This window comes from Haemorhous mexicanus, chromosome 6, assembly GCF_027477595.1.
Source record: "Haemorhous mexicanus isolate bHaeMex1 chromosome 6, bHaeMex1.pri, whole genome shotgun sequence".
Lineage (NCBI taxonomy): Eukaryota > Metazoa > Chordata > Aves > Passeriformes > Fringillidae > Haemorhous > Haemorhous mexicanus.
In genome coordinates this window covers 21687293-21715162 of record NC_082346.1, presented here as the reverse complement: position 1 = coordinate 21715162, position 27870 = coordinate 21687293, and the positions used below count along the sequence as shown (strand labels likewise).

General features: G+C 42.8%; 1 protein-coding gene across 3 annotated transcripts in view; it reads left to right on the top strand.

Moving 5' to 3' along the window:
* Positions 1-775: 775 nt before the first annotated feature.
* SLC1A2 (solute carrier family 1 member 2) overlaps positions 776-27870 on the top strand; it is an 88878-nt gene continuing 61783 nt past the window's right edge. Inside the window, exon 1 of one of the 3 annotated variants that reach the window (XM_059849246.1) lies at positions 776-891. Coding sequence is in view for 1 of the 3 variants with exons in the window: in XM_059849245.1 (XP_059705228.1) it covers positions 2344-2360 (17 nt within the window). In the remaining 2 variants the exon portion in view is untranslated. Of the gene's footprint in view, positions 892-1762; positions 2361-27870 lie in introns of those variants that run through there. The other 2 variants (XR_009486919.1, XM_059849245.1) reach the window with 2 other exon arrangements.

Genomic DNA, 27870 nt, shown 5'->3' with positions numbered 1-27870 from the left:
CCAGGAATTACAAACCAGCTCATCCATCCTTTCTGCCAGGCTTACCCACAGTAGTTTCCTGTTTACAGACTGAGCAGAACTATGCAGGGGTTAGCATCTAATGCCTATAATGAGGAAAAATAGAGATAAATGTTTGAAAAAAAGCAACGTGTGACCTGGAATTGCTAATATCTTTGATAGCTTGACTCTATTTTTAAGATGTAGAACTATTTCAAACATCTCTTTCTAAACAGGTGAGGATCTGTGCCATCTGTTGGAGAAAGGGTGTGAAATAGCACAACATGGATAGCAGCTCATTTTCCCTTCAAGGAAAAAGAGCTGTGCATTCTGGAAAGGCCATAAGGATATTGCTATGGAAAGAGGAGAGCAAAACACTCTCTGCATTCTTATTCCCTCCAACGAGTGTATGCTTTTCCTTTGTATGTTTCAGGACTGCATTAAATTACTTCCAAAAGCCAGGGTTCTTAGCTGAAAAATAGCACTGAAAGGAAATGGACATACTGAAATACAAGCTCTTTTCAGGCACCCTCAGTTACTCTCAGAGAATTGCCCTTGTAAAATATTTTTGTTGAAAGCCTACGTCCATGGTAAGATTACAAGAAAAAAAATGTGTATTTGATTAGGACTGGGATTGCGTGATAGGCTGCATCCTGCCATTTTTTAAGGGCAAGTAACTGGAATTGGCCTGGTTGCAGGAAAAGCATCCTGGGGGAGTGGGAGTGGTGCGGAGGGTCAGGCAGGCTTTGCTCAGCTGTGCAATCCCTGCAGCCTCCCAGCTCCTTATCGTGTCAGGGAGCTTCCGCATGGCTGCTGGCTTTCCGTGCCACCTCCTCGGTGCAGAGGGAACGAGCTGTGGCAGAAATGTTTGCTCCCGGTGAAACGGGACATCAGGTTGGTCAGACTAGGATGGAGAGAGAGCACTGAGGTTGGCGGGCAGAGCCACAGCTGAAGGAAACGGGAGCGAAGGTGTGTGGCAGTGTCTAGGCGAGCGTTCTGTGTCCCAGCACCTGAGTGCGGGTACAGAACAGGACAGAAATGTCCTGCCCTACGCTGCAAAAATGCCCTGGGCGACCCCCGAGCCCGGCCCGCCGGGCCGCGGCCACGCGCGGCGCCCCCGCGGTGGCGGGGCGGGGCGGCGGCGGGCGGCGCAGGTAGGGGCATGGGGCGGGCCCGGACGAGGCGTGGGGAGAGGCCGCACCACAAGCAGCAAGGCGGCCGCTCCCCGGGGCCGCGGCGGTGCAGGGCCGGGCCGGGCCGGGCCGGGCCGGGCCGGGCCGAGCCTGCGGAGCCGCCGGCAGCAGGTGGGGCCCGGGAACGCGCCGCGCCCACCTCCCGGCAGGGGGCAGCACCGCCCCGCGCCGCACCCTGCGCGTCCCTGCGGGCGGGGGCCCGGCTCCTGCGGCCCCTCGGTCCCGCCAGCGAGCCCCGGCCGTCCCGGTGGGACGGCAGGGCGCGAACAGGGGCCGGCCGGGCCGGGCCTCCCGGGGGGCTGCTGCCGCCTTGGCGCGGCGGGGCAGGTGCCGCGGAGGCGCAGCCCCTCAGCCGGGCTGTGGGACTCCGCTGCCGGCCGAGCACCGGCCCGCTCGCCGGGGCACGTGCGGGTGTGCGGCGGCAGCCGGACACTCCGAGCCGGGCCGCGCGTGTGTGTGTGTGTGTGTGTGTGTGAGTGTGTGTGTGTGTATCGTGCCTTCCCGCGGCTCCCGGCCGGCTCCCCGGAGTGCCGAGCCTGCCCCGGGAGGCGGTGGCGGCCGCTGCGAACGGGGCAGGTCGCGGTCGGCGGCGCCCGGCCCTCCCCCTGCGAGGGGCTCGCCGCCCCCCCGCTGCTGCCAAGGAGCTGTTGGGGGGGATTTATAGGAGTAACAACGGCTCGTGATGTCAGCCCGTGCCTAAAATAGAGAGGGATTGACTGCAAATCCACGGCTCGAGGGCTAAACCTTCCAATCCAGCCTCACTCAGCCAGCGCCGCGCCGATGTGAAGTCGCCCCCCAGCTCTCGCACACAGCCGCGCAGACACGCACACGCTCCCCGCGGCGAGGGGAGGGCGCCGGGGATCGCAGCCCAGGTGCCAGCGCCTCCTCGCCCCGCCGGCCACTGCTGGGCGGCCGCGGCGCAGCAGCGCCGGTCCCTGGGGCACCGAGAGCCTGCTCTGGGACGGCGGGGTGGGGGAGAGCCGAGGAGCGGAGCTGCCGGATCCTCGCCCTGCGGAGCCCCCAGGATTACAAGGAATTGCGTGGTCCTTCCCAGACGTGAGCGAGGGTTATACCAAAGAACCAACCTCCTTCGCGCCCTGCTGTCCAAATTAATCCCTTGGACCCTTGAGAAGACAGGGTTTTTTTCGGAACCATGGCATCGACAGAAGGGTGAGGGGGACCATCTCTTGGGTGGGAGGAACGGGAGGATGGGGGAGATGCCCGGCATTGTTCTTTTGGTAACAGTTTCCTGTCATCTGCTTCATTGTTAATCCTTGCCCCTCGCCATTCCCTAACAAAATAATTAGGGAGCGAGAGGAAACGAGAAGCAGACGATCCACATATAGAAGAGAGCGAGGGAAAAAATTTCAAATATGAGCCACTGAAAAGGTCTTGGGTTTCCTTCCCATCACTTCTTTATTTAACCCCTGGAGGGCAGATCAAGCTTAAACCACCTGCCTGTGAAAGAAGAGTACACGTGAATGGTTCACTCAGAAGGGAGGGGGAAGCTTCTTCCTAAATATAACAGTAGTGTTAATAATAATAATAATAATAATTATTATTATTATAATTTCAAAAATAATCGAAAACCTGTCCCCCCAGCCATTCTTTCAAAAAGCAGCAAACAAATCCAACTTCTTGAGGAGTTGTGCAATTTTGCAGTTCTGTGCCAAATGCGTTAAAGTTCTAGCAAGAAAAATGCTGGGAAGGGCAAAGGGTTCTACAAGAGGCTTTAAAGAAAAGCAAACACAGTTCAGCTCTGGTAGTGTCCCCTGGAAGGAAACTGTTGTCCCTCCCCATGCCTGGATTGCAGGAGTCGCCCACTTCATTGCTCTCTGAGGAGGCAGGGGGCTTGTTCAGTTTCGAGACTTGCTGGTTGTAGGAAAGAAAAGATTTCATTGATCTCTGCTTGCCCTCTTATAACACTACCTAGTATTAGACTGCGTTTAGTGTGAGCCTCCCCTTTATCCCTGGATGTTGTCATGTTGTATCAGCATGATCTGCTCAAGATAGGACTCTCTAAGGACAGAGTGCAAAAGGAAGCTCTGTTTATATTGCCTTTGTGTCTCTCAGGCTAAAAGACTTGCTGAGCTGATTTAAATAACCCAACACATGTCTGGGAGGGTGTGCACACAAGTGTCCTATTACCTGCTCAGAAGAAGACACTGACTGACTGTGCAGTGGCCCCCAAGCAGTTGGCTTGGGAGGAATGGAAGCTTAGAAAGTATTGGTTTGGATTGCTTTGGGAAAAGGACAATCCCCCAGTCTAACAGAGGACAAATATGTGAGGCTCTTTGGCTTTTCACAGGACTGTGAGAGAAGGCATTAATTTATCATTTGCTGTTGTCTTACCTTTGCAGGGAATTTCTGCACTGAATTTGTACATTTTTGTTTTGGTGGCAGTGCAGCAGTTTAATCTGCCCTATGTAGCATTTCCTCTATTTAACTAGAAACTGTCAACAATGATCAGAGCCATGAAAAAGAAGCTCAGAGGTGGAAGGACCAGCCTAGGGTTGCAGCTCTTTCCCTTCTGTACCCTTGGACTTCCCCAACTATCCCTCTCCTCTGGATGGTGCAGTCATCTGCTGTTTGTATTCCCACATGAGGTGGCTGTAGAGGTCTGTGCTTGTTTTGGGCCGGTGGTGGAAGGTGGGATCAATTGTACAGGAGTTTAGTAAGAGGTGCTGTGTTAGAGAGATCTGTCAAGCTTGGATGAAAGGAGGTTTTAAATGCGTGTAGAAAGAGAGAGGTGCTTTTAAAAGAATTTGACTGAATAGGTGGACTACAAAAGATCAGAGTGCCAAAACCAGAAAGGCTTCAGTAGATGCATGCTTTTGTTTTTCTTATGGAACAGAGCTAAATTGTCAGGGTGGGTAAAGAAATGAAAAGTTTAGGCCTTGTTTTCAAACCTTGTAGGAAATTTACCTAGACTAAGACAAACTGAAATTGTTGTTCGGTATGATTCAGTTAGCGGTCTGTGACAGCTGAAGGAGGTGTGGAAAAAGAAGTTGAGTGGGAAGCGTTTCAATTGTCAATCCATGTTTACCAGTAAGAACTTCTTCCAAAACTGAATTCTCATCTTTCTCTTCCCTCAAGTAAAAAGCTGGGGGTAGAGATTAGCTTTCATTCTGGCATAAAGGTCAGCAAACTGAGGCACCAAAAGGATCATCAGGGAAAGTGAATATTGACTGGACCTTGTTCAAGAAATGCTTTCCACCAGCACTGGCACAATATGAGAATGGTGGCAGAAACACTGCTCTGCTTGCAGCAATGGGAACTGTCTCAGGCACACACAGGTACATGGAGAAGGACCTGCTGGAGGTGGGAACAAAGGGATACACTCCATATTTACATCTAGTCCCTCTTGGGATGTTTAGCTAGAAATGTTAGTTGGGATCGGAAGTATATAAAGGTTTTATTTTGTGGTCTTAAAACTGCTCCAACTACAGTAGTTTTTGTAGTGGCTTATTACTCTTCTAACAGGAAAGCTTATGTAAAATCTTCAAAGTGAGGATGTGAGGTGTGTGACAGGAGGTTTAATGAACAACAGAAGGCCCTGATACATATACAGAGGAAGGTAAATTCGTGCTCCATTGTTAAGAGTTAGTAGTCACTTGCAGACAGGATTTGGTAGGAAAGATTTCCTTGCCTGTGCCTTTCCAGTCATTCTTTTCTTTTTCTTTCAATATTTTATTTGGTTAAGCTTATCCATGGAAATATGTATGGAAATTTGCTGCACAAATCTTTCTGTTCCAAGAGGATGGTCAGCAATGGGAAACTTGAATTGGAAGAAAATGAGAAATGTTAAACAACGTGGCAAAATCAGACCCATGTGCCCTCTGGGTCTACCTTACTGTAGTTCCAGCTAGTGGGGTTTTGGTTTACACTGTCTGTATATTGAAGGTTTAGTCCTCTTTCACAAAATCTCTTGATACAGATCTCATTACTAAGATGGATTTTTGGTGTTTAGCTGGTGCTGAAAATGGAAAATATCCTGTTTAAGGAGAAAGGGCTAGCACCAAGTATGGATACAGTTCAAGGTTTCTTGTTTTTATGTTCTGTTTAAACGTCCTCTGCTGGCCATGACTGCAGGCAGGATGCTGCTGGGAGACCTGGCCTCCTGATCTGTGCTGGCATTGCCTTTCATGTGTGCTTAGTGTGGTACAAAGATCCCAGGACATGAGTCCACACCCACAGACTGTGGTGGCTGGTGTAGGGCTCAGTACGTGGTGGGTTGATCTATAGAGATTTACCAAAGCAGAGCATTTCAGCATTTCCTTTGCTTTTACAGGGTCTGGATAGGACCTAAAGGTTACATGAGATTGACTCTGATCAGTTGATGCCCATGCTTGCTTTCAGACCTCTGAGCAAAGTCCTTGCTTCACATGGTTTTATTATGGCTCTTATCTCTTTAGTCTTACTAAAGGAAAATAATAAAGTACCCTGCTACTGTTTTGCTGGTTTTGTATTTGCCAAAAAAACCCCTTTCAGAGTGCTGATTCAGATCTAGAGATGCTTTTGTATTTTGTATGCCTCTGAAGAGTGGGAGTTTCAGGTGTGAAGCTTGGATTAGGGTCTGCTCCTTCAGGAATATAGCCACTAGGAGACACTATCACTGCATCGATAGAATCAACTTAAACAGAGCAGAGCAGGTGTGTGAGCCAGGAGTTCAACCCTTTGTGGGCAGGTCAGCCTCAGGGCAGCCCCGTGTCTTTGGCTGGGCAGCCCTCTCCCTTTCCATGGGCATAGTTAGGGAGTCAGTGTGGGCCAGTGGCCGTTCCCAGTGGGCACTTTGAGTGTGATCACCGTGTTTTGCAGAGGTTAATAATACTGATGTGGGCTCTTCCATTGGTCTGAGTTCTGGAGAGTGGTCCCAGGCAAGGTTTATGAAAAGCACAGAGATGTCACCTGCTCAGATTTGTGGTGCACAGTTATCAGGCATATGTGTGTGTGTGTGTGTGCTAACAAAATAAATCAGTGAGGTGGAAGAGTATGAAGCATTGCTATGTTTGAATAGACAGAAGTCTGGGTAATTGCTTAGTGTTGTGGTTTGATTAGTGAAATAGTGCTTCTCAGTTCTGCACTACACAATATAAATGGTGTTTGTGTAATATGAAGTGGCACAAATGCAGTGCTCCCATTCTGTTCACACTAGCAGATAAACTGCATGGCAGGGGCAGAGATCCCCACCTTGGTATTTGACTCTATCAGTATCTTACTTAGAAACAAACAAACAAACAAAAAATCTCATCTGAGGTCTGTTCCTTCTCTCCAAACTTGGTTGTTTCTACATTCGTATATAGATACTCCTATCTTCATTGCAAGTTGCACTGTCTCTGACACCACAGTTCCACTGTCAGGAGTACTGTTTGTGCTACCAGACCACCAAATAAAAGTTTGGTCCAGGCCAGAGAGCATGTGATATGATTTCTTCAAAATGAGCCACAGCTGTGGAACCCACATGGGTTTTATACTAGCTGTAGATGGATGGTTATTAGTCAACTTAAGTTAACACAGGAGGCACAAATAATAAATACCTTACTGGCATAAAGCTCTGTGAATACAAGTTACCTTGCCAACATTTTTTGAACAAATTTGAACATTAAGAATTCATTTACTACACGGGATTATTTTTTTAGTCATGCAGCTCTGATGGTTTTGGATCTTGGAACAGGAGTCATAAGCCATTTGCTGCATTGTCAAGACAAAGCCTGAAAGGGAGATTGCCAGCATGTATTATGCACCTAGCCTGGAGACAACATGACACACCTAGGTGAGTCAGGAAAACTAACTTGGCATTTCATTGTAGGGTTCAGGCACCTACATAGGAAAGTGGGTTTTCAGGATCTGCCACAATATATACAACAAGCACACCCACACATTTCTTGTCATCTGAGTTCTTATTCTGTAATTTACCCACAAAATTTCTCTACATTGAAACTTGAGGAATTCTTCTGGCACGAATATTTAGATACTTTAGAGGATGAAATCTTCCAAGTGCTCTCACTGTTATTTTTATGCAGGATTTGATGAGCACCAGCAAAGGATGGAGATGTTTTACCCTATGCTCTTTCTTAGACATTTTGTGGGACAGATGGAGTGAATGTAGCTTGGTAATTAGTCATATCAGCTGTGGCTCTGACCTCATTTCACTGTTGTCAATTGCAAAGCTCCCATCAATTTCAGTAAAAGACAATTAGGCTTTGCAGAAGATAACTGGTGATCCTTAAATGACACACTAGTTCTCATGGCCCCAGCCTTCAGTCTTGTCTTAAGCTACCCTTTCAAAAAGAAGTTGTCACCTAGAAAGCAACTCCATTTTTATACTTATTCAGATCATTTTATAGACACACAGGGATTAATATGTTTCCTATAAAATCTACAGGTGTTTATTTATTTTGAACTTTTTGGAAGCATCAGATTATATTATTGGATTAGATATATGAAGGGAGATTGTGCTATCTTAAAAAATAACTGAAGTTTTCAAAAGCCTTATCTTACCATGGGTTTCTGTGAGATAAATGTATGTATGTGTATATATGTATATGTACAACTTTCTCCGTGGACATATGTGTAGATGTTTGTATACAATGCACTAAGAAGGCAGCATACAAAGCAGTACTGTATTGCTGTACTAGTAAATTACAGCATTTAATTTTCTTTTCTTCATTTTCCTGTTTCCCCTTGATCTACAGGCTGCCCCAATGAAGACTGCTAAAAACTGTAAATTTGTGAGTAGTGTTTAAAGGGTCACAGTTTTTCAGTTTAGGAAGAGTAGCATTAAAACTCTGTCCTCTTTCAGAGGCAGTGTGGTTGGCATGTGGGTTCCTGGGTGGTGTAGGTGACAGTGGGAATGCTGGGACTCTGTGTGGACATGTATCCCACACCAACAAGAGCCTCAGTGTTGGGCTGTCTCTGTAAAGAGTTGTCTCTGTTCCAAAGCAGTCTGGGCATGTGAGGGGTGTGGGGTGAGGGCCCAGTGCTAATGAGTGACCCTTCATCTTCAGTACCTTCTTGTGTAATACCTTTCCATTTTCTGTGGGATTTAATTCCCTTCACCAGCAGAATGTATAATGCCTGCTATTTAGATCAATTAATTGTATGATTTCTTCAAAACACTGGCTGGGTCTGTCAAATCCATCATTTCTGTAGTTGTCCAGCCACTAATGAAACTCCTCTTTGGCCAACTCAGTACAATTTTTCATGCAATTTTAGCCTCCAGCTCATTATTACCAGAGGGATACAAGCAATAAAAATAAGTGTGCTTTTATATACTTAATCCTACTTCTGTATTAATTTTAAGGCTCTCAGTGTGCTTGAAGTTTTAAAACAATTAACTACTAATACATTTCAGTCCTTAGGAAAGAAAACAGTCTAAGTTCAAAGCTCATCATATTTTCTAACTTTTATCTGCAACATCTTTGATTGTATGTAAGCAATTAGAAATTTGTGATCCTTATAAGGAAGAACTAAAAAAGGACCAGGGCATAAAAGAATTAAGGAATACTCCTGCTAATTACAGGCATCTTTAGGAGACCAGTGTGGAATTCAAGAAAATGCAGTATTTCAGGTTCACTGCTATGTCTGAGAAATCAAATTCGTTGAAGTGTTTTAAAGAACGCAATTTTAAAAGTGAAAATAATTTAATTTTTTCTTTTCAAAAATAAATTTTTAGTTTCGTCTTCAGTTACGAACACTGAAATGGTGGGCCCTCCAGTATAAAGGAAAAGATTTCACTTTGTATTAAGGAAATGTTTTTAATAGACTAGGACAATATTTGTCTTTTTTGTGTTTTTCAAGGTGCCAACAATCTCCTCTTAAAGAGTTGTAGAGAGCAGTAAAGTCCCTCCTCATCCTCCTTTTCTGCAGGCTGCATAAAAAGGCGTATCTGATTCTGTCTTCAGCTGGTTCGGTGGTGTTGCTTCCAAAATTTCCACAGTTTTGAGCCTGGTTTTTTTTTTTTTCTGTCACTCTCACACCCTGCAAGAATATTTTGCAGTGTTGATTTTCACAACTGCAGTTTTGTGGCATTGGTTTTTAGTCCTGGTAACCATACTGAGGCATAGAGGCTGCCTGCCTCAATGTTCAGAGAGCAGGATGCTACTGCCACTTCCAAAGTCAATGTCCTTGAGCCCCATCCATGAACTGAGCTTTTTCTTATTCTCTGATAGCTCACTATCAACTGCATCCCTAATAAGAGGATAATGAACAGTACCTCTGAAGTAAGTATTTTGGGGCAAGCTTAAATTTAATTTATCATCGCTTTGGTGGATTAAGAATAATTAGAGATGTATCCAAGTGTAAAATCTGTGTGAGTGAGAAAATGGTCAGTTTGGTGCTAGAGCACTTGCAAAGTGTTCACATAATGCGTTCAAGCTGATACTTATCAAAAGTGTAAATGCATTAATTTATCCCAGGGAAAACAGGTAAATGGGTCTAAGGTTGTATCACCTGCTAGTTCACATCTCTGTGTGATTCAAGTTAGTCTCACTTAGCCCTACTGCCAAATTTGTGCTTCACATCTGGGAATGACTGCACTTCTGAGTGACTGGTGGCCTCCTCAAACCATACCATGTGGTTTCCAGATGGTGGACTTCATCTCCCTTGAGGCAGGAACCCCTGGTGTTTGCCTTTCCAACTGCTTGTTGTACTTCTGGTACTGTCATTTACCCAGCAGCCGAGTGAAGTTTGGATCTTGGGGATTTGCTGTCTTGCAGGGACAATGACAGAGATCACTGCTAAACAAGTCACATGCACTGCTAAGCTTCTGACACTTCACATCATTCACAAAGGCTGTCTGGAAGGTGCAAGGAGCAAACCTGCTTGTTCCTGCTCCTTTGGACAAGTGTGTCTGATGCAGCGCCCCCTTAGAGGGGTTGACAAACTCTTCTGGTACATGTTTCCAGTCTGGAGGAGCAACGTGACCAGGGACCAGTTTAGATCCTGAAAGTGGTGTAACTGTATTAGTCTGGTATTGTATCCAAGCTAATGACAGCCTCTAAATCCAGCTAATTATCTTGAGTGCAGGAGAGCACTAGTATGGATCTGCCAGGCTAGCACACAGGTAGACACAGGTACCCTTTGTATCCCAGGTTCAGCCCATACAGAATCTCGAGACCTGTTTCTTAAGGCAGGAAAAAAAAAGATCAGCATTATTTCTGAGTACAAAAATTAGGGCCAGCATTTGTGAGATCTGCAAACCACCAGCTGCCTGGAACCATGGCTTCCTCAATTGAAAAAGTGACAACACAGACCTAATGTGTAGCTGGGGATATGACAGTGGACTAAAGGCTCTTCAGAGGTCCCTTCCAACTTTAGCTGTTCTGAGATTCTGTGCATGACAAATACACAGCATACAGCCATCTCCGTGTAGTATATTCATATCCTAGTTCTTGGCTATGGCTGTGGTGCCCTGTACTGCAGGCACACCATCCTATAATATACTCATCCATGTACTGATTTTTCATGAGACTGGATTCAGGCTGTGTACACATGAGTAATAACCCAACCTAGCAGAGACAACCGGACCTGCTAAGTCTGCACTGTGCTGGTTACTTCAGTGTGCTTCTAGAGTTCATTCCTGGTGTAGCTTAATCCAAACATAATTCAGCTCCACAACATGAACCAGAGCACAACAGGTGGGCATCTTCAGGAAGTTCACTCCAGAAGCTCACTTTGGGCTAGATTGGTAATATAAGTTTACCCTCAGCTGGTCACTGATACACCTCAGGTAAGTGTTCCCTGGTGGGCAGGTGTTCCTGGAAGGCTCTCATTTTCTTCTTCTGCTAAGGTGCCTGCTGGCAGCAGGGCTCCTTCTGCAGCCACAAGCTGAGGTGCTGCCATGGCCTTTGAGTCTGTGTAGACTTGTCACGAATGAGCAGCACAGACTGCTGCAGGGCAAAGCATGGCTGTAGGTAAACCATGGTCTCCAATCACACAGGATGTGGAGGCTTCTGTTCCAAATCCATGCCAAATGTGCAGAGGGTTCTGGGCCACATACAGTGGCAGAGGCAGCATCTCAAGTATGTATGATTTAGTACGCTTCCTTTGAGGCAGAAAGCTCTCTCATTAATTAAGCATCTGGTCCTTATCTGTGTCAGACCTACTTTTGCTGTGGTAACTGAGAAAACATTTGTCCTGAAAAGCGCACGTGTATATAAACACATGTCTTCCACATACATGCATGCATATGGGAATTAATTAACACCTGGTTGCTATTTATATCACAGAATTCAGGTCAGGTAGTGGAAAACAGATCAGAATTGCTCACCCGACATTTTAGGAGGACTTAAAACAGGCATTTTGCAGTGTCCCATGCTGGAAACTGTTAGGAAATACTATATTGAAATAAATAGTGCCAGAGGAACCTTCACAGCTATGTAGGGAAAAAACATACAAAACCTGTCTCACTGTAATACCAAAGCACGTTAGTAGGAAGCCTTCTGCTGCTTCCAGGATTAGCTGTTTCTTTTCTTCTTGCTTTTGTTCCTGTCCCATTTGCAGGCATCTGTTCCCTGGTGGTCTGCTGAAGGGGGCTTCCAGTAACCCTTTCCAAGGGGAACCTGGGGAGGATCTTCTGAAAGATACAGCAATGGGCTCAACACTTAGGGCAGAAGGGCCTCACAGCAGTCACTGTTTCTTCTGGCGAGTTGCTGGAGTGCCTCGAGGAGGACATTCCTGTCACCTTTTCTGGTAACGGGTTTGTGTCACACGGTGGCACCCTTGCAAACCAAATAAAGCTTGAACTCCCACTGCAGCCTCTCTCAGGGAGGTCCAGGGGGTCTTCATTCTCACTCAGTAACTGAGGCTTCAGTGTCTTTTGAATGTTGATCCCCTAATTGTGTCTGGCTTGAAATCACTGAATAGGTGGAAAGACTTACTGGGCAGCAGGAAACAATAAAACCCACAGGGACAGTATGGTTGTGTCAGCCTCATTTTTTTTGGTTGCCTGGCAGTAGAAACAAGATCATAGTGCAAAGGGGAAAATCCCAATACGTTAGTTGGTATTTATGGTGATTAATTTTGCCAGGACACTTCTTTTTTTCCTCAATAATATTTAATAATGATGATGTTGCTATCAGTTGCAGTTAAGGATTTAGTGGAACATAAACCAAGAACATATGCAGCTAAATTTGCACTGAAGGAATCCTGTTCTGGCCACCTGGATTCTGAACAGCTTCCTGGCTTAGGTGGAAGTATTGTGTTATCAAGTGCTCTTAAATACTTACACCATTTTGCCTTACCTACCTTCCAAAGGAGGTACATTGTTGAGTTTAGGTGTTTCACTTTGTTGAAAGTGAATGTTGTGTATGTTGTGTATGTTTTGGAATCCTCTGCATCTTAGGAGATCAATCCAGTTGAGCCTTTTGTCATTGTGCTGACAGTGTCCAAAAGCCTGGCCTGGGGATCAGAGCCCAGCTCTGTGGTAAGCGTTACATACATTTACAGTGGAAAGAAAGGTAGTTGTCTGCTTTGGACAATTACACTCTCTTACAGAGCTCCAGCAAGCTGCTGCAGCAGAGGCGTGGCAGTGTTTATCACCAAACCCTCTTTGTGTGATGCATTTTTGTAGCTAAAAAGAAGACAGCCTCCATTCTTACAGCCCTTTGATGTAGCAGCCATGGTGATGGCAAGGAGTAAGGTGGAGTCTAAAACCAACTCAATTTGTAGGCATTATTTATTCACTAACCTACAGATAAAAGTTTCTAATTCAAAATACCAGTGGTTAGTTAATCTGTATGTATTGTCCAAGTCAGGAGAAGAGAATGCATTTTTATGTTTTCAGGGAGTAGTAAAGATGTAGTCTAAGAAAAGCTCGAATGCCTGTGTCTTTATTTCTGTCCAATTTAAACTTGCTCCCAAAATACCCTGTGAAGCCAGCATGTGTAGCCCCTAACAATAAAACCACAAAAATCAATAATACTTAATTTGTGAAGTTTTCCCAGGTGTCTGGATCACTCAGTCTGGGTTTGCCATTTGTTTTGATAAGTACAAATGATTTTCTGCTGTATGTCATGCTATTCGACCTGCACATAAAACTTGTTCATTGCTTAGACTTCCTTGACAAATTGATGGAACGACAGTGTAGGATTGATACAATGAACTTGAAAAAGTGTTAAGTGACAGTTTAATGCCTCTGGGTTGTAACAGTTCATAATATTTCTATTCAGGCTCTGCATTGAAGGTTCAAAATCACTGTGATGCCTGAATCAGTGTAAGAGCTGACATATCCCTCCTCCTCATGCAAATACAGGAAGATTTAAGCAATCAGCACATGTCTGAGATTGCCAGGCTGCTTCTGACAGCTGTAGCCTGCTGAGTGCTGGAGATGATGAGAAGAAAAAGCTAGAGCTCTCACATCAAAGCCTCTGGCTTTACTTCTGCAAAGGGAGCACTCAGCACCGTCACTTGGAAGATGGTCAGTGCTGATGAAAGGACCCTGGCAGAACAGGGCATGGGTTGGACAGACACATCAAACTGAAGCTATAGAAACAGCACTTGGTGCCTGGAGGTCAGATGTGGCTGCAAGGCTGAGAACTGAAAAGAGTGGCACAAATTAATTACCATCTTTTACCTGTGTGTTAATGCCTCATAACTACCCTAGGTTACTCACTGACCATACACCATCCTGTAAGTGTTTTCATGATTTTGGATACCATGAGGACATCACAATAACTGCCAAATACTGTTTCTTCATTATTTCCGAGGAGGAGGGAAAGGAAAGAGAAGGAGGATTTTAACTTCTAGCCAGTTACCCTCTATTTATACTCTCTGCCATCAAGCAAAATGATAGTTTGGTCAACCTCCCTTCTCATCCATGATATATCAAGAATGGCTACATAGAGGTGTTATTTTTCCAGTCTGTTTATTAGTTATGCTGTGATACTAGCATGTCTAAGGTGTGTCTCTTTGTGGCTAAAATGACATGTACAGGAAGAACATTTTTCCAAAATTTGTCTTTATAGATGGAGAGTTAAGGTGTAAGGTTCTCTCCCTGTCACACCAGAATCTGCAGGTGTGGATAGGAAGATTTTTCTGTCACCATGGCCAGTCAGGCAATGCAAAACTCTCTGTTTCCCATATTTTTCATCACAGGTGATGTTGGTCATACCTTTGCTCTGCTTGAGTAGAGCAAATGGAGACCAGATGAGGGGCTCAGCTTACTTCTTTGTGTGGACCTGCAGTGGTTTCCCTCCTCTTACAAAAATACCATGTTGTCTACACATTTTTTGAATTGTTTGGGAAAGCTTAGATTCTCCTTTTGCTTTCTCTCATTTTTTTTTTTCAAGGTGAAGCTTAAATTATCTGTAAACCTGCCAGTCATGATTCATTTTTAGAGGTAGACTGCCTTTCTCAGAACTGCTGTTTATAAGCACTGTTGTGAACTGATGGGTTTATTAAGAGTGACTGATTTGTAAATCTAGGCTCTTAGACATCAAGGGCACATACCTGAAGGATAGATAGGACATTTACCAGTGATGGGAAGTACACTAGTGCCAAATGTACATCAAAACCTGGAATGGAAAGATCTCTATTGGCAGGTGATCAGGTTATTGCATTTTGCTAATCTCCATCTCTGTTTGTTTTGTGGACTATTACAAAAGATTACTCAGGAACAGGAAAGTCAAAACCTATCTGTAGCTGGTTGTTCCTTTAACAGTTTCCTGGAATAAAGTGTCATGTTTCAACACAGAGTTTCTTCCTAATGATTTACACTCGTGCCATAACTTTAGATTCTGTCTAGCAGGACAGAGTAGCAGGAGACAGAAAAGTTATTATATCAGTTGATAGCAAGATCACACCCTAGAACAATATTTTTTGCATTAAAAAGAGTAAAAGAACAAAATAGTGCATTTTCTTGAAATTGGCCATAAACAATTATTATGAATGGTCTTCCTTGTTTAAAGAAGATGCATACTAGACACATATAAAAGAAACACGTTCAGGCGTGGAGTCACTGTTACATCCCAAGTGGTAATCTGCCACTAAATTGTCAGGTGTCTCTAGGACATAACTGACAAACCTGGCATAGTTGTAAATTGTCCCATTTGATGTGCTGCAAAATTTACATTGAAGTGAAGAGGGCCTAGTTATCATTTGGTTTGTGTGTCTGAGTATTACTGACCTCAAAACACCTTTCTTAAGATTTTATTGTCAAATTCTCTTCATCATGGTCCAAGTTCAGTGTAAAAGAAGTATTTGGGCACTGTGGAAGTGATCTTCACAGTCCCATCCCAGTATAAATTAGAATATTCTACCAGGTGTTTAATTTTCAAAACTTTGTTTATAATGACTAATGAGTGTACTAGACATCCTTATCTTGTATTTCCTTCTCAGCATTTCCTTGGTCCAGAGTTTGGAGAAGGTGGTAGAGGAGTGGCTGAGCTATATCTTTATCTTTCTGTCTTCTCAGATGAGTATCCTTCTGTTCAAGAATTACACTTGTAATTCCTCTTGAAATACTCAGATTATGTATGTGGGACAGGAAAGACTCCAGATTTTAGTCTTAAATCCAGTACTCTTATAAAACCACTCATTCACATACGAAGTGGAAGTTCTGTACACCTTGTTTAGTGCCTGTATGGACAGAGCTTCTTCTGAAGACCCTCCCTGCCCTGCAGTCCTTGGTGGTTCTTGGCAGACTCACAACCAGACTGTCTCCTGTGAGTGTGTGTTCTCAGTGACTGTGAGTGCAAATACCCATACTCACATGCACATCACTGTTCACATGCAGTGTTCCCACAAGGTTGTCCAAACATTTTAGCACCCCTTAGACCTGAAAATTTTTCAGTCTCAATGTTTTGAACTGATCAAGTAGTGACCCCTGACAAAAACTACAGTAGGATTTAAGTGTTGGCTACCTGCTCTCTTTTGTTTACACCATAAGCCTCTGTGTCATATACTTTTTCAGACTATTGGCAATATTTGGTCACCTGAACTCGAATCAGACTTGATAGTTGCTAGAACTAATTCATTATACAAGCGACAGGTTTTAATTGGAGAGGAAGTGAGAAAAAGGCATTCTAGGATTTTCACAGTGCTAAGCAAATACTTCTTTCAATAGGTGCAAGGTAGGTATTCAGTGTCTTGGTTACTTTTTAGATCTTAACACTTTTCAACAGCAAATAAAAGTTAATTACAAAGGAATGTGAGGAAGGTGGTGCATATTTAATTGCAGCTCTCTTGGGCAGCTTTGCATTGCTTATTTGGGTTTGCCAGTACAGATTGCTCTGGCTATTTGCCCTTGTTCTGGCAATCATTTCTCATCAGTTGTAATAGTGGAAAGTTTCATTTCAGGCTTACTCTTCCTTCAGTGAGACTATTGCCAGTGTGGCTGGCAGCAAAAAAGCAGTGTCAGTGGAGCATGCTGGTCTTTTTGCTGAAGCCCAGACTTTCACAGGATACATGATATGTGTCACGTGTAAATTCTAATGCTTTGCTGGATTACCTGTTATCTGAAAGTTTTTCTTTAGAAGTCCTTCACTCTGTCTGGAAATGCATGGGCTTGCCTTCTGTGAAGCAAGTTATTTGCTAATGGGCTGTGCATGAGCTACTCTGCAGTAATTTTTCACAAAGGCAGGGGAAAGTGACTATGCCGTGAAAGTATAGGAGACCCAGCATGCTACCTTTGCCTGCACCACAGTGCATTACTAGTGCAGGCAAGCCTTTAGAATTGGAAAGGCTTTGCTGCCTCCCTCAAAAAAAAATCACATCTTTTTTCAGTGCACTGTGTTTCAGCAGCTTTGTTTTCCTCAGCTTGGTCCTAAATGGGACTGGCCAGATGAGGCCAGGAGGTGGGGTTGAAGAATTGATTTTGACTCTGCTTGTTTCTGACTACCAGCTAGCAGTACATGAGGCACTCTGCAAGTTTGAGCCTGGCAGCTAATAAAATCACTGGATGTTGTGCATGAAATGAATTTGACTCATACTTGTCTTAGAAATACAGTGTCAGAGCCACAGGCCTTTCTTTGCATGTTTCAGACTTTGCCTTGTTCCCTTTGTGGCACAGTTCCCTTGTGCTGTGGATGTCAAAGAATCAGGGCACTTAGCAAAAAAATAGTGCATGATTGCTTGTGATTCAGTGGAGAAAAAAAACCCAGAGAGGTAAAGCTCAGTAACATTTATGTGATATTTCCCAGTTTTCCCTTCACAGAGCATTTTGTTAACAGTAAATGCTGCCATGCAGTAATACCAGTAATAACCACAAGGACTCAAAAGGCTGTATGGGAGGGTGTAATTAACACTATAAAAAGATGACTTGAGAAAACCAAAACAAGCCAAATAGATGTTTCCTTAGTGAGGCTGGGAGGAAAGTGCTCCCATATGTTAAGTGGACTTTTTCTCGTTAATGAGATACTGTGAATAGACAAATGAAACTCCATTTAGTAATACACCGATAATACAACTTCTCAGTTGCAGTTGTGGACTGAAATTTTCTTCCTGAAAACCTGGAATTCAATTCTACTAGCAGATGGAGAGCAAAAATTCGCTGTATTAAAAAGATAGAATTCCTAATACTCAGATCTGCTTTATAATAGAAAATATGACATAGTTTGAACTTTTTATCTGTGAATTTTTTTGTTTGCTTCCCAAAGCAGAATAGAAAGGTGGTTCATATCATCAAACTCGTGTAATCACATTTTTTAAGAAGTTGGGAAAGAGTAGTCTCTGTTCCTCCCTGTTTGCTTAATGCTGCTGCTTTTTGGGTAACATGCTGGTAAAATGCAGTTTGGAATGTATAGGTGGATGTTTGAGGTACAGAAAGAGGTGGGCTTGGTCAGAAATTAATTTAGAGAGCTGAAACTTAGCTGTTGCCTCTTCATACAGTTAGCCTCAAGATGCAGATCTTTTAGCCCCTTGCTGTGATGAGACAGCTCTGCCTCTGCTCTGGGCTGGAGGGATGTAGGGCAATTGCAGTCAGGAGAGTTGTGCTGCTTCATTAGCCCAGTGTCTTGTCTGTCAGCTGAGCCTGTGTGCAGTGTCATGGCAGCCATTCTGGCCAGCCTGAGCAGGGGCAGTGTGATTCTGCTTGTCTTACACTGTTGAGCCCTGGGAGTCAGGGTTGGGGTGCAGCAGCCCTTCTGCAGGCTGACCCCAGAGCACCGTGTCTGGTGGAGCAGGAAGGATGTGGTTGTGCTGACCTGAGATCTGATCTCTGTCAGGTCTTCAGACAAGAGCCTGAACCCAAAGGCCAACCTGCCAAACTAAAATTCAGTCTAGACATTTAGATACTGTAGTGCACTTAAAACTTATAATGTGGATTGTCATATTGTAGTGCAACATATGAGATTATGAATTAACTTCTCCTACCTGTTATTCTCTGCTTCCTACTACCTTATTAACAGCTCATCAGAAATACAAGCCTGCCAAGCTTCTCTTTACTCTTCATTTGCCTTTTAGATCTTAGTCATATGCAGTTTCTCACCTAGCCTTAGATTGTAAACTGAACCATAGTTACCTGATGGCTTTACTTTGTGTTAGCATGCTTGTTGTCTCCTCTTGGTCAGTGTGAATTTAGTGCTCATGAAGGATGCTAAATGAGCAACCCAGAAGATTAGATTTGGGTTGGTATTTCTCCATAGGAAGGAAAGTCTCTGCTTCAGTACAGTCTTTTAAGGAGGCCTCTAAAAGTACAAGCATCTGATTAGTGCATGCTTGAAAAATCTCATCTTACCTCTTGCAAGGAGTGAATCCAGTCCCAACAGACATTTATCCTTTGGCTTCTCCCTGCTGTGTGTGCCACAAGGAATGTTATTGTGGTTTGTGGGATTGTCTCCAGGGACCGAAATCACTCCTTTTACATATATCACAAAAGTGCCATTCGTGGTTGTGCGTTTCTCTGACTCGGTCACAGCCGAGTCAGGCTGGACTGAGGCCAAGAATGATCCCAATTCCCCTCCCTTAGGCAGCCAGTTCCACTCAGTTGCAACACCAACACCCTCGACTGTGTGAAATTAACTCTGCCTCTCCCAAAATAGAAGACATTGTGACATTGTGTGTTGCTCCATCCATCATAGAGGAGTGGCCCTAACAGAGAAGCAAGGCTGACTACATGTGCACGACTCATGCAGTAATGAGTTATGTTTTGTTATAAATAATAATTACTTCAAGCTGGTAAAAATGGCCTAAACTAGAAGACACTCCTTCTGACATCATGGTCAGCACCATGAAGCAAACTGTCACCATTCCTTCTGACTTGCTTTTATGCTCCAGGGAACTGAAGGAGCTGTGTAAAAATGTGACATAGACTTTTCTGGCCAAAGGACACAGACTGAAGCTCTTCTAACTCAACATTGGAGGTGGTTGTGTCAGTGCATTTGTGTCTATATACAATTGGTCCCTCTCTAGGAGAAACAGATCCTATTATAATGTTAATATGAAACCAAACAATGCCTTTCCAGGAAGTGTAGTGAGACAGAAAATGGAAAGAAAGGGTATTTCTTGTTACTTACTCTCAGTGAGATACCTTTTCTGCTTGTGTCCACTGATCATCACTCTTCTGACTTCAGTACAGTTCCACCAGCTTATGTCAGCAGAGATGTGACCTTCTGCATGCCTGCAATTTTTAAAGACCATTCATCTCTCAGGTAGCTGCAGGCTGTGTGTTTTATGGCAACCTCAGCTTCAGTGTACACACATCTTCCTGGCCTTTGTCAAGACATACGCTGTTCAAATTATTAGGGGTTTTCAGCAGCAGAAAGTGCTAAATTCTGTTCCTGACCACTGTGGAGTTGTGTATTTTAATGAGAAAACAGTGCAAGAGTTTGGTAGTACAGGGATTTCATAGTACATCATGTAAGCTATAAGATTTTTTTTTTCTTTATATCTTTTATCCTGGAGCTTTGTCTTCCACTCTCAAGCTTTAAGTAGCTCTAACAGCTTTTCTAACCATTTAGAAACAGAATGGGTTTTGTTCAAAAGGGAATTTCTTCCTCTGAACTTCAGCATTCCAATGCAAAATTTGCTTGGTTTAATTTATTTTATACAAGATACCTCCTGACATTTAAAAAATTACTATTTTAAAATTAGGTGATAACTATAAAAATAAAAATTTTGGGGAATATTTGGGTGCCCACTAGTTTTTGATAGTTTTTCTATGCAGAATTGTCATGGTTCCAAAAGTATTGCAGAAGATTTTAAGGGGTTTTTTGTACGTTCAGTAATCCACAAACTATTTTTTGACCAATACATATGTAAGAAAAGATTGTAGTGTTCTAATATTACAAGAAAATGCAAGCCATATTTATGATATTTGAAATTCTGGTTTTGCACTATTTATTAAGAGTTTTCATAATGGGTTTTACTTGCTCAGATCTGCCCTCTTCTGAGCATACTTCAAACATTTTCTTTCATAAAATTTCCTGGAAATTCTTTTTAGGGCTTAGTATGAAAATCATCATGAAGATAAGGGGACAATTCACTTGGAAATGAAATATACCAGTGGCATGATTTGAGGACAGTTTTTCCCACCCTTAATAGCAAGATCAAGATGTACTACTGTGTTCTGGGATTGGTATGGACAGCAGCTGCTCACAGAGGGTCAGACAACTACTTTAGGCTTACAGAATTTGTTGACACAATGCTTGTTTTTTCAAAAGGCTCTGATTGACTGTGGGTCTTTGTTGTGGGTCTTTACTTCTTTAAAACCATATATTGGTGTGATCCTACTAACCAATTTTTCTCACTTATGTACAGTCATTATTTGGTTATTCAGATTTGTCTTTAGTCTTTACTCACAAAGAGATTTGGCTGGTGATTCCAGATAAGAGACCTTTCTTTCCCACATGTGTAGCTGAGGTAGGGTGCAGTGCATCACCCTAATGCCTTGTGAACAGGAGTTTGTGTCTTTGAGTCAAATTCAGAGCTTGCTGTAGGGATATGCAGCTTAATCAAAGTCTTACTCCAACCCCAGCTTTTTAGATTGTGATGTCTCGTATGCTCAGACATCACTGTAGGCTGACAATTATTGTTGTGATCTTTATTAGCACAGATTTTTCCACAGCTCTTCTGGTCTTTTCTTGGCTCTCCTTCTAGGCTTTGATATGCAGGAATGAGGCCAAAGACAGGTTTTACACACAGGGTTTGAAATCCATATCTGATGGTCTGGAACAGATACTATAACCTCATCAGCCAAACAAACTAGAGCTGTTTCTGCCTGTCTGTCCATCACAAGCCCTTAATGAGGCCTTTGGAAAAGAAAGATAGAACCAAGGAATCAGTGGTGTGGGATGCTTCACTTTACCAAGACACCTGGCGGGTGGCACTGATCATTTCTAGGGAAAGCAACAAACTGAAGAGTAGGTGATTTTCTTGCCAACTATTCAAGTCAGATCATGCTTCATTGCAGCTTTGTATAGGTAAATGTGTGATCCCATTTCAGAGGGAATAAGGGAACTCATCTGTTCAACAAAGCTGGAAGCAGATTAGGCCAACCAGCTGACATTAATAAGTAGCAGCACAGCAAGTTTCTTGCATAAACTTACAGCTTAAAAAAAAGGAAGATTCCAGCTCTTTGTCAGGTTTTTTTTGGTTTTTTTTTTTGGTGTTTTTTTTTTTTTTGATAAAAATACATTTTCTATTCTAGGCTACCAAATTAGAGAGAGAAGGAGAGTTGGTCTTTACTATTACTTCCATGGGAAGGAGAAATGGTGATAGTAACATTGTTAGTAAGTTGCCTGTGCTTATCAGAGGACATTCTTCTATTTCTAGGAAAAGCAATAAACTGAAGAGTAGGCAACTTTCTTACCAATTGTTCAAGTCAGATCATGCCTCACTGCAACTCTGTGGAGATAAATGTGTGATCCCATTTCAGAGGGAATGGAAGAGTTCAGCTGTTCAGCAGCCCAACCAGCTGACCTCAAATGAGTGGCAGCACAGTAAGTTTCTTGGGAAAACCTGTCGTACAAAGCAGACACTCTTGCTCTTTGTCAGGTTTTTTGTTAGAAGTCAGTTTTCTGTCCTAGGCTGACAGAATGAGAGGGAAAAGAAGAGTTAGTCTTTACCATTACTGCCATGGGAAGGAGAAATTACTACTTTGATGTTTTAGGGAGGTGGCCTGTGCTTATCTGAGGACATTCTACTGCTGGGCTCTAAGCTGAGATATTATGCTGCCAGTTGTGACAAATATTTGTACTCTGAAGAAAGAAAAACAAGTATTTTGCTTGGGCCTCGTGAAATATAACTAGGAATATTCAGATAAAAAAAGAAAAAAAGAGAAAAATTAACTTGAATTCACTGAAGAATAATCCAAATGTATGCATGTATTTATGTATCAATGGCAATATTCATTAGACAGTTCTGGACATTTTTAGGGGAAAGAGCGGAAGATAAATTCCTTAAAACTGTAAAGAGCAGGCTGGACAAGACTCTGACGTCACAAGGTGTACCACCTGAATTGCTCAGGAAGTGCCCAGATAACCTATTAGTTAGGTTATCTCTAAACCTATCTGGTTTAGAGCTTTATTTGGGAGAAGGAAGGTCAAATAAAAAAAAAAAAAATCCAGCCCTCCTTTTTCTTCTGCAGTGGGATCCTATTGTCCCTAGGGTTTTGAGACCTTCCACCACAATTGACATATTCAGTGTGCACAATAGAGAGGGGAGCACTTGCTTATCTTCAGTTTCTTCATCACTTCATTATCTGCACCACTGCCCCAAAGCCATGTCTTAGCAGGAAAGAAACTATTCCTTCCCCATGTGGGGTGCAGTCCATGGCTGGAAATGATCTCTTTACTAAGGCCAAGGAGTGACCTTGAAATGCAATCCACTGAAACCTGGATAGCAGGGAGGGAAGTAGGTGACCTCTGGGGAATGTGTGGGGCCATAAGATTAGCAGTGGGGTTGTCCTCAGCAGATAATTAAGCTATTCAGTAAACCCAGATAAAATCCTGATTCAGGAATATTCAAGGCAACTCCCTCTTGCTTGTGACTTAAAATGAAAACATTACAAATCAGGTTGAAAAAAAGCAAAGAAAAGAAAGAAAAAATGGAAAAGAAGAGGATAAACAGAAAAATAAAAATAAATATCAGTAAACCTTCATGAAAATCCACAAGGTTTGGGGACGATATGTATTTTTTCTCTGTGTTGATTACCACTCAGCCCACAGGGGTGAGTGGTAATAAACACACACTGGTTTGGACATAGTCATTGCTTCATGACCAAGTTAAAAATAGAGAATTATCAGAAACCCCAGAAGTTCTGACTGTAGCAAGAGCAATGCTGCTTTTTGCTAGTCTCCACCCATCCCTAACACGTGTATGTTTTCCTCTGTCCTGCAGCCAGTTTAGCCATCCCTTGCAGACAGCTGATGGCCACCAGGCTCTCTGAAGGTTACCCTGAATTAAGCCCTACCCCACTCAGCTGATTTCCCTACAGAAGCATTATGAGGATTGGCCAGGGGATTTAAGAGCCAAAATTCATGTCCCAAGAAAGGCAAAATGCTACAGTTAGAGACTGGTTTATAAGATTTAGTCAAATATTTATAGAGACCTTTCCTTGCAGTTTCAAGGCATTTCACTGCCCAGAGTTCAATAAACATCTCGAGCTGAATAGTCCATCTAGGTGTCATTTCACCAAAAACTGAATGATCCAGTGTTTTCTTGTACTTGTATCTTAGTTCCCTCTGTGAAATGGAAAGGAAATTACTTAAGCATGGGGCAGAAGAGTTCAAGCTTGGTTTTGCAATGCCTCCTCTTACAAGCAGTCCCTGTGAGATTACTTGGAAGAATAAAGGCTGCATTCTTCCTGTCTGCAGAGCACATCAGGAAGCTGAAGCCAAGGATTTTTTCCTTACTGAAGAAAATCAGACTATGGTCTGTGCCCTGAGACATGGTGAAATGGGGAGGTGCCTGCCAGAGCTCCCCTGTTTTCCACATGGCCATTACTCCTGCACAGATTAGGAAAACATGTTTGGGTCTTTACCTCTACCCAGCTGGGAGTAATTCAAGGTCCAGGTTGCCACTTCCAGGACAGATGGAGTCAACTGTTTGTCCTTCTCATAACACTTAGTGTGTGAAATAGTTTTTCTTGTACCCAAATGTCTGCTGTGCACATGTGTATCTCTGCCTCTGGGACCTCCCTCACACCAAAGAATTTCCTCCTAATTTTTATTGCATGGTGTCCAGGTGACCCTTACCTTTATGCCACCTGCAATAATCATTGCATCATGTTTCCCAGTATAAGGGAAAGGGGCACTCAGAGTTAGCAGCTACAAGGCTGTGAACACAAAAGAGATCTCTCTGTGTGTCTGTCCATCTCTGTCTCACAGGCTCAGGCTGTGTAATTGCCAGTCACAGACTCCAGGAGAAGGATTTCTAAGACTGTTGGTGGCTTTGGTACTGTTTTTATTATGTAATAAAACTCCACAATAATATGTATCAAAAAATGCACCATTCTGTTAATTGAGCTTGTTTCTCCCTCAGCTGTTTTTTTTCCTAACATCCTTTTTAGAGAGGCTAAGATAAAAGTAAGAAAATCTGAGCAAGTAAATCTGATTCATGTTTTCCTCTCTCTTTGAGATGCAGTCAGTAATTGCAGACAGAGCTAACAAAATCATCCATTGTAGAGCTGCTGAAAAGACTGTGGTAAGAAAGAGAATACAACTAAATGCATGTGGCTGTCCCATCTTTTCCAGGCTGCACTAGGATCCCAGGGAAGTGCTGCATGCTGTGTGGTTCTCTCAGTGTCTTCCTTACCCTCTTCTAAAGGTAGATATAAAAGAGGATTAATTGAAAAAGCACGTGGTGTCGTCTTGCTCAGCCACCAATCTAAGCAAAGATTTATCAAGAGATCAGCCTAGTCTGTGCTGCAGCAAAGATTAGTCAGGCTTTAAAATAAAACTACTTGGAAAAAAAGGTTCCCTAAAAATAAACTGTCGTGCTTTTGTCCCTGAATAGGTACAAGGACTACAAATAGACACCAGTGCTTAAAACAACATGGATTCACAATCTTAGAGCAAAGAAATAGCTGTCTTGTTTTGAGCTATGATAAATAACAATTTTAATACCTCTGCACTAGATGGGCTGTGGTATCCTGGGTTTTTGAAGAAATCAGGAATCCAGCATTATTTTAAATGACTAAATGGCATCATGCTATTAAAGAAGCATGTGTACAGACCTGTCAGTGGGAATCTTCCTGCTAATGAACATCACTGCAATTCTCGGTGCTTAAAAATGCCATGTTATTTGAAAAGTGACAGGGTGTTTTAGGTCCCAAACAACCCAGACACCACTGTTGGGGCCTTAGCACATCAAACCTGGTTCACAGAGAGCAGCACGACTCCTTTTCCCAGCACAAACTGTAAAACACATTCACTGTCTGAGGCAGACTGATAATTAGTAAGAGATTAAATGCAATCAAGTAATCAAGGCCCTTTGATCACAGAAGCAAAGAGTAGTTTGGGTTGGAAGGGACCTTAAAGATCATCTCATTGCAATCCCCATGACATGGGCAGGGACACCATTTGCTAGATCAGGTTGCTCAAGGCTCCATCCAACCTGGTCTTCAGCACTTCCAGGGATAGGGAATCCACAACTTCTCTGAGCAACCTGTTCCACTGCCTCACCATTCTCACAGTAAGAAGTTTCTTCCTAACACCTGATGTAAATATCTCCTCTGCTAGTTTAAAACCATCCCCCCTTGTCCTTTCACTATCTGCCTGTGTATTAAGTCCCTCTCCAACTCTGACTTTTTTGTTTAAACTAGAGGGTTAGCAAAGAGCCACCACAGTTTACTTCCCCAGCCTCCGCAGTTTACTTCTGCTGAGTAGAATAGTTTTCATAGCACCTAACCTTAGCCTCCTCACTAAACATCAAAGTTTTTTCTTCAGTCTACTACAGCTACAGATAAAAAACAGTTTCTGTCCCAAAGAGCAGCCTATTTCATAATGGAATGCTTTTCTGATCCCCACTTGGTATTATATCTTAATTTAAATACCTAACTTTTTATGGGAAGAGTTACCTTTGTTATATATTAAAGCTTACAAGAGATGCAGTACAACCACACAATAAAACTGATTCTTGTTCCAATCATAATAAAGCTATCAGTCACTTGGGTTCATAATATGGTATTTTCATGATGGTTTGCTATATTCAACATAACTTCTTTCCATTTCACCAGCAGATTAGACTTAGGGCCTCTCTCGTGGGACATTTCGAAAAGAACAGTTTGGTGAGAGCTGTACCTTACCATCTCTTCAGAGAGCCTCCTTTAACTCCCAGCTCACAACTGGAAGTTATTTTGCTTCTTACTGAAGGGTGTCAGGATGTCTCTGGTGACTGGTCTCCTTGAGCTCCTTATAGTGTTTCTGTGTCTGGTACTTTGGACCAAACGAGGTTACAGTCTGTGTTTGTCACTGTGTGCTTTCAAAATCACTGACTTGCCTCTGGAGAGAGAAAAAGTGAAGAACTTTGTCAGATGGGGTGAATTGCACTGTTCAGTGGGTCAGGAAGTGTTCTGCATGCTCACCTAAGGGACTGTTCTCATTGGGATAGTAAGGCCAATGATGTCGTTCTCTTTCTAGAAAAATCTTACTCACTTTGTCTTTCTACATTCTGATAATATGGCTGCATTTTGAGAAGAGTCTTGAGTCGAAACATGATAATTTTCATTGTGAAGGGGGTGCCAGAGTCTTAACTTCATTTAAGCTTTACAAATTTGGGTGGCATATTCTGATTTTCTAAGAAGTTTCATTTTTTGCTATTGTGCTTAACCACAAATGGGATTTAATTTGCTAGACAATCTTAGTTTCCTCTTTGTTTTCCCTTGGTAAAGACACCATTTGGGAAGTGTAATTGGAACTAAATAAGAGTTTAGTACATTGTCTGAATGAAAGCACCCTGGTTTTTGATGAAAGCTGTCTAGAATCCTACAATAGAAGGACAGTGATTTATTATGTCTGTGGTAAAGCATGAGAGGAGAATGTTTAGGTGCTTATCCTTGGCAGCTAAGTAATCTAATTGAGCAAATAGCAAAATGCTGCATTGTTGATCACTTTAGTTTTATGCTGTTTTAACTCTCTTAAGCTGAGTGGTACAACAAAATTTAAATAGAGGGAATAAAGCCTGTGGTAACTCTGGCCGAGAGTGCTTTAATTTTCATTTAATGTGCATTGTTACAATCCCAGGAGGGAATCCAGTGAACTGATGGTCCATGTTCTCACTACAGAGCTCATTTGACTCCAGAATGAATCTCTGATGCCAGCCTAAGGAGAATTAAGCTTAGCAAAATCAAACTTCTCTAACAGTGGTGTAAGAAACCTGAGGGTCAGGTAATTTTCTAAGGTCAAAATTTTAAAATGTTTTAAAGTGCATGAGAGAAATTTGTCTTTTCTATGTCAAATGCCTATGTGTTATTGTCCTTGTAACATAGTTCCTGCAATAATTTCTGATTTTTGTTGAGGTGGCTGCGATCAAGCAGCTTGAGACAGAAGATGCTGGATGGGTTGTCATGCAATAAAGTTACTAAGAAGTATATCAAGGTTTGCACTAGTTTCTCAGTATTGTGTTTCAGATTCTTCTTTGGAAGAGAGCACCTAGAGAAGGCCAGGCCTCATCTACACAATTGTGCAAATTAAGGGTGTACTGACACTTGCACACTCACTTACCTTGCATGAACTTCCCATGCTGATGATCTTTGAGATATAAGGAATAGGAGTCCTAACATTAACTTTGTAAAATTAACATT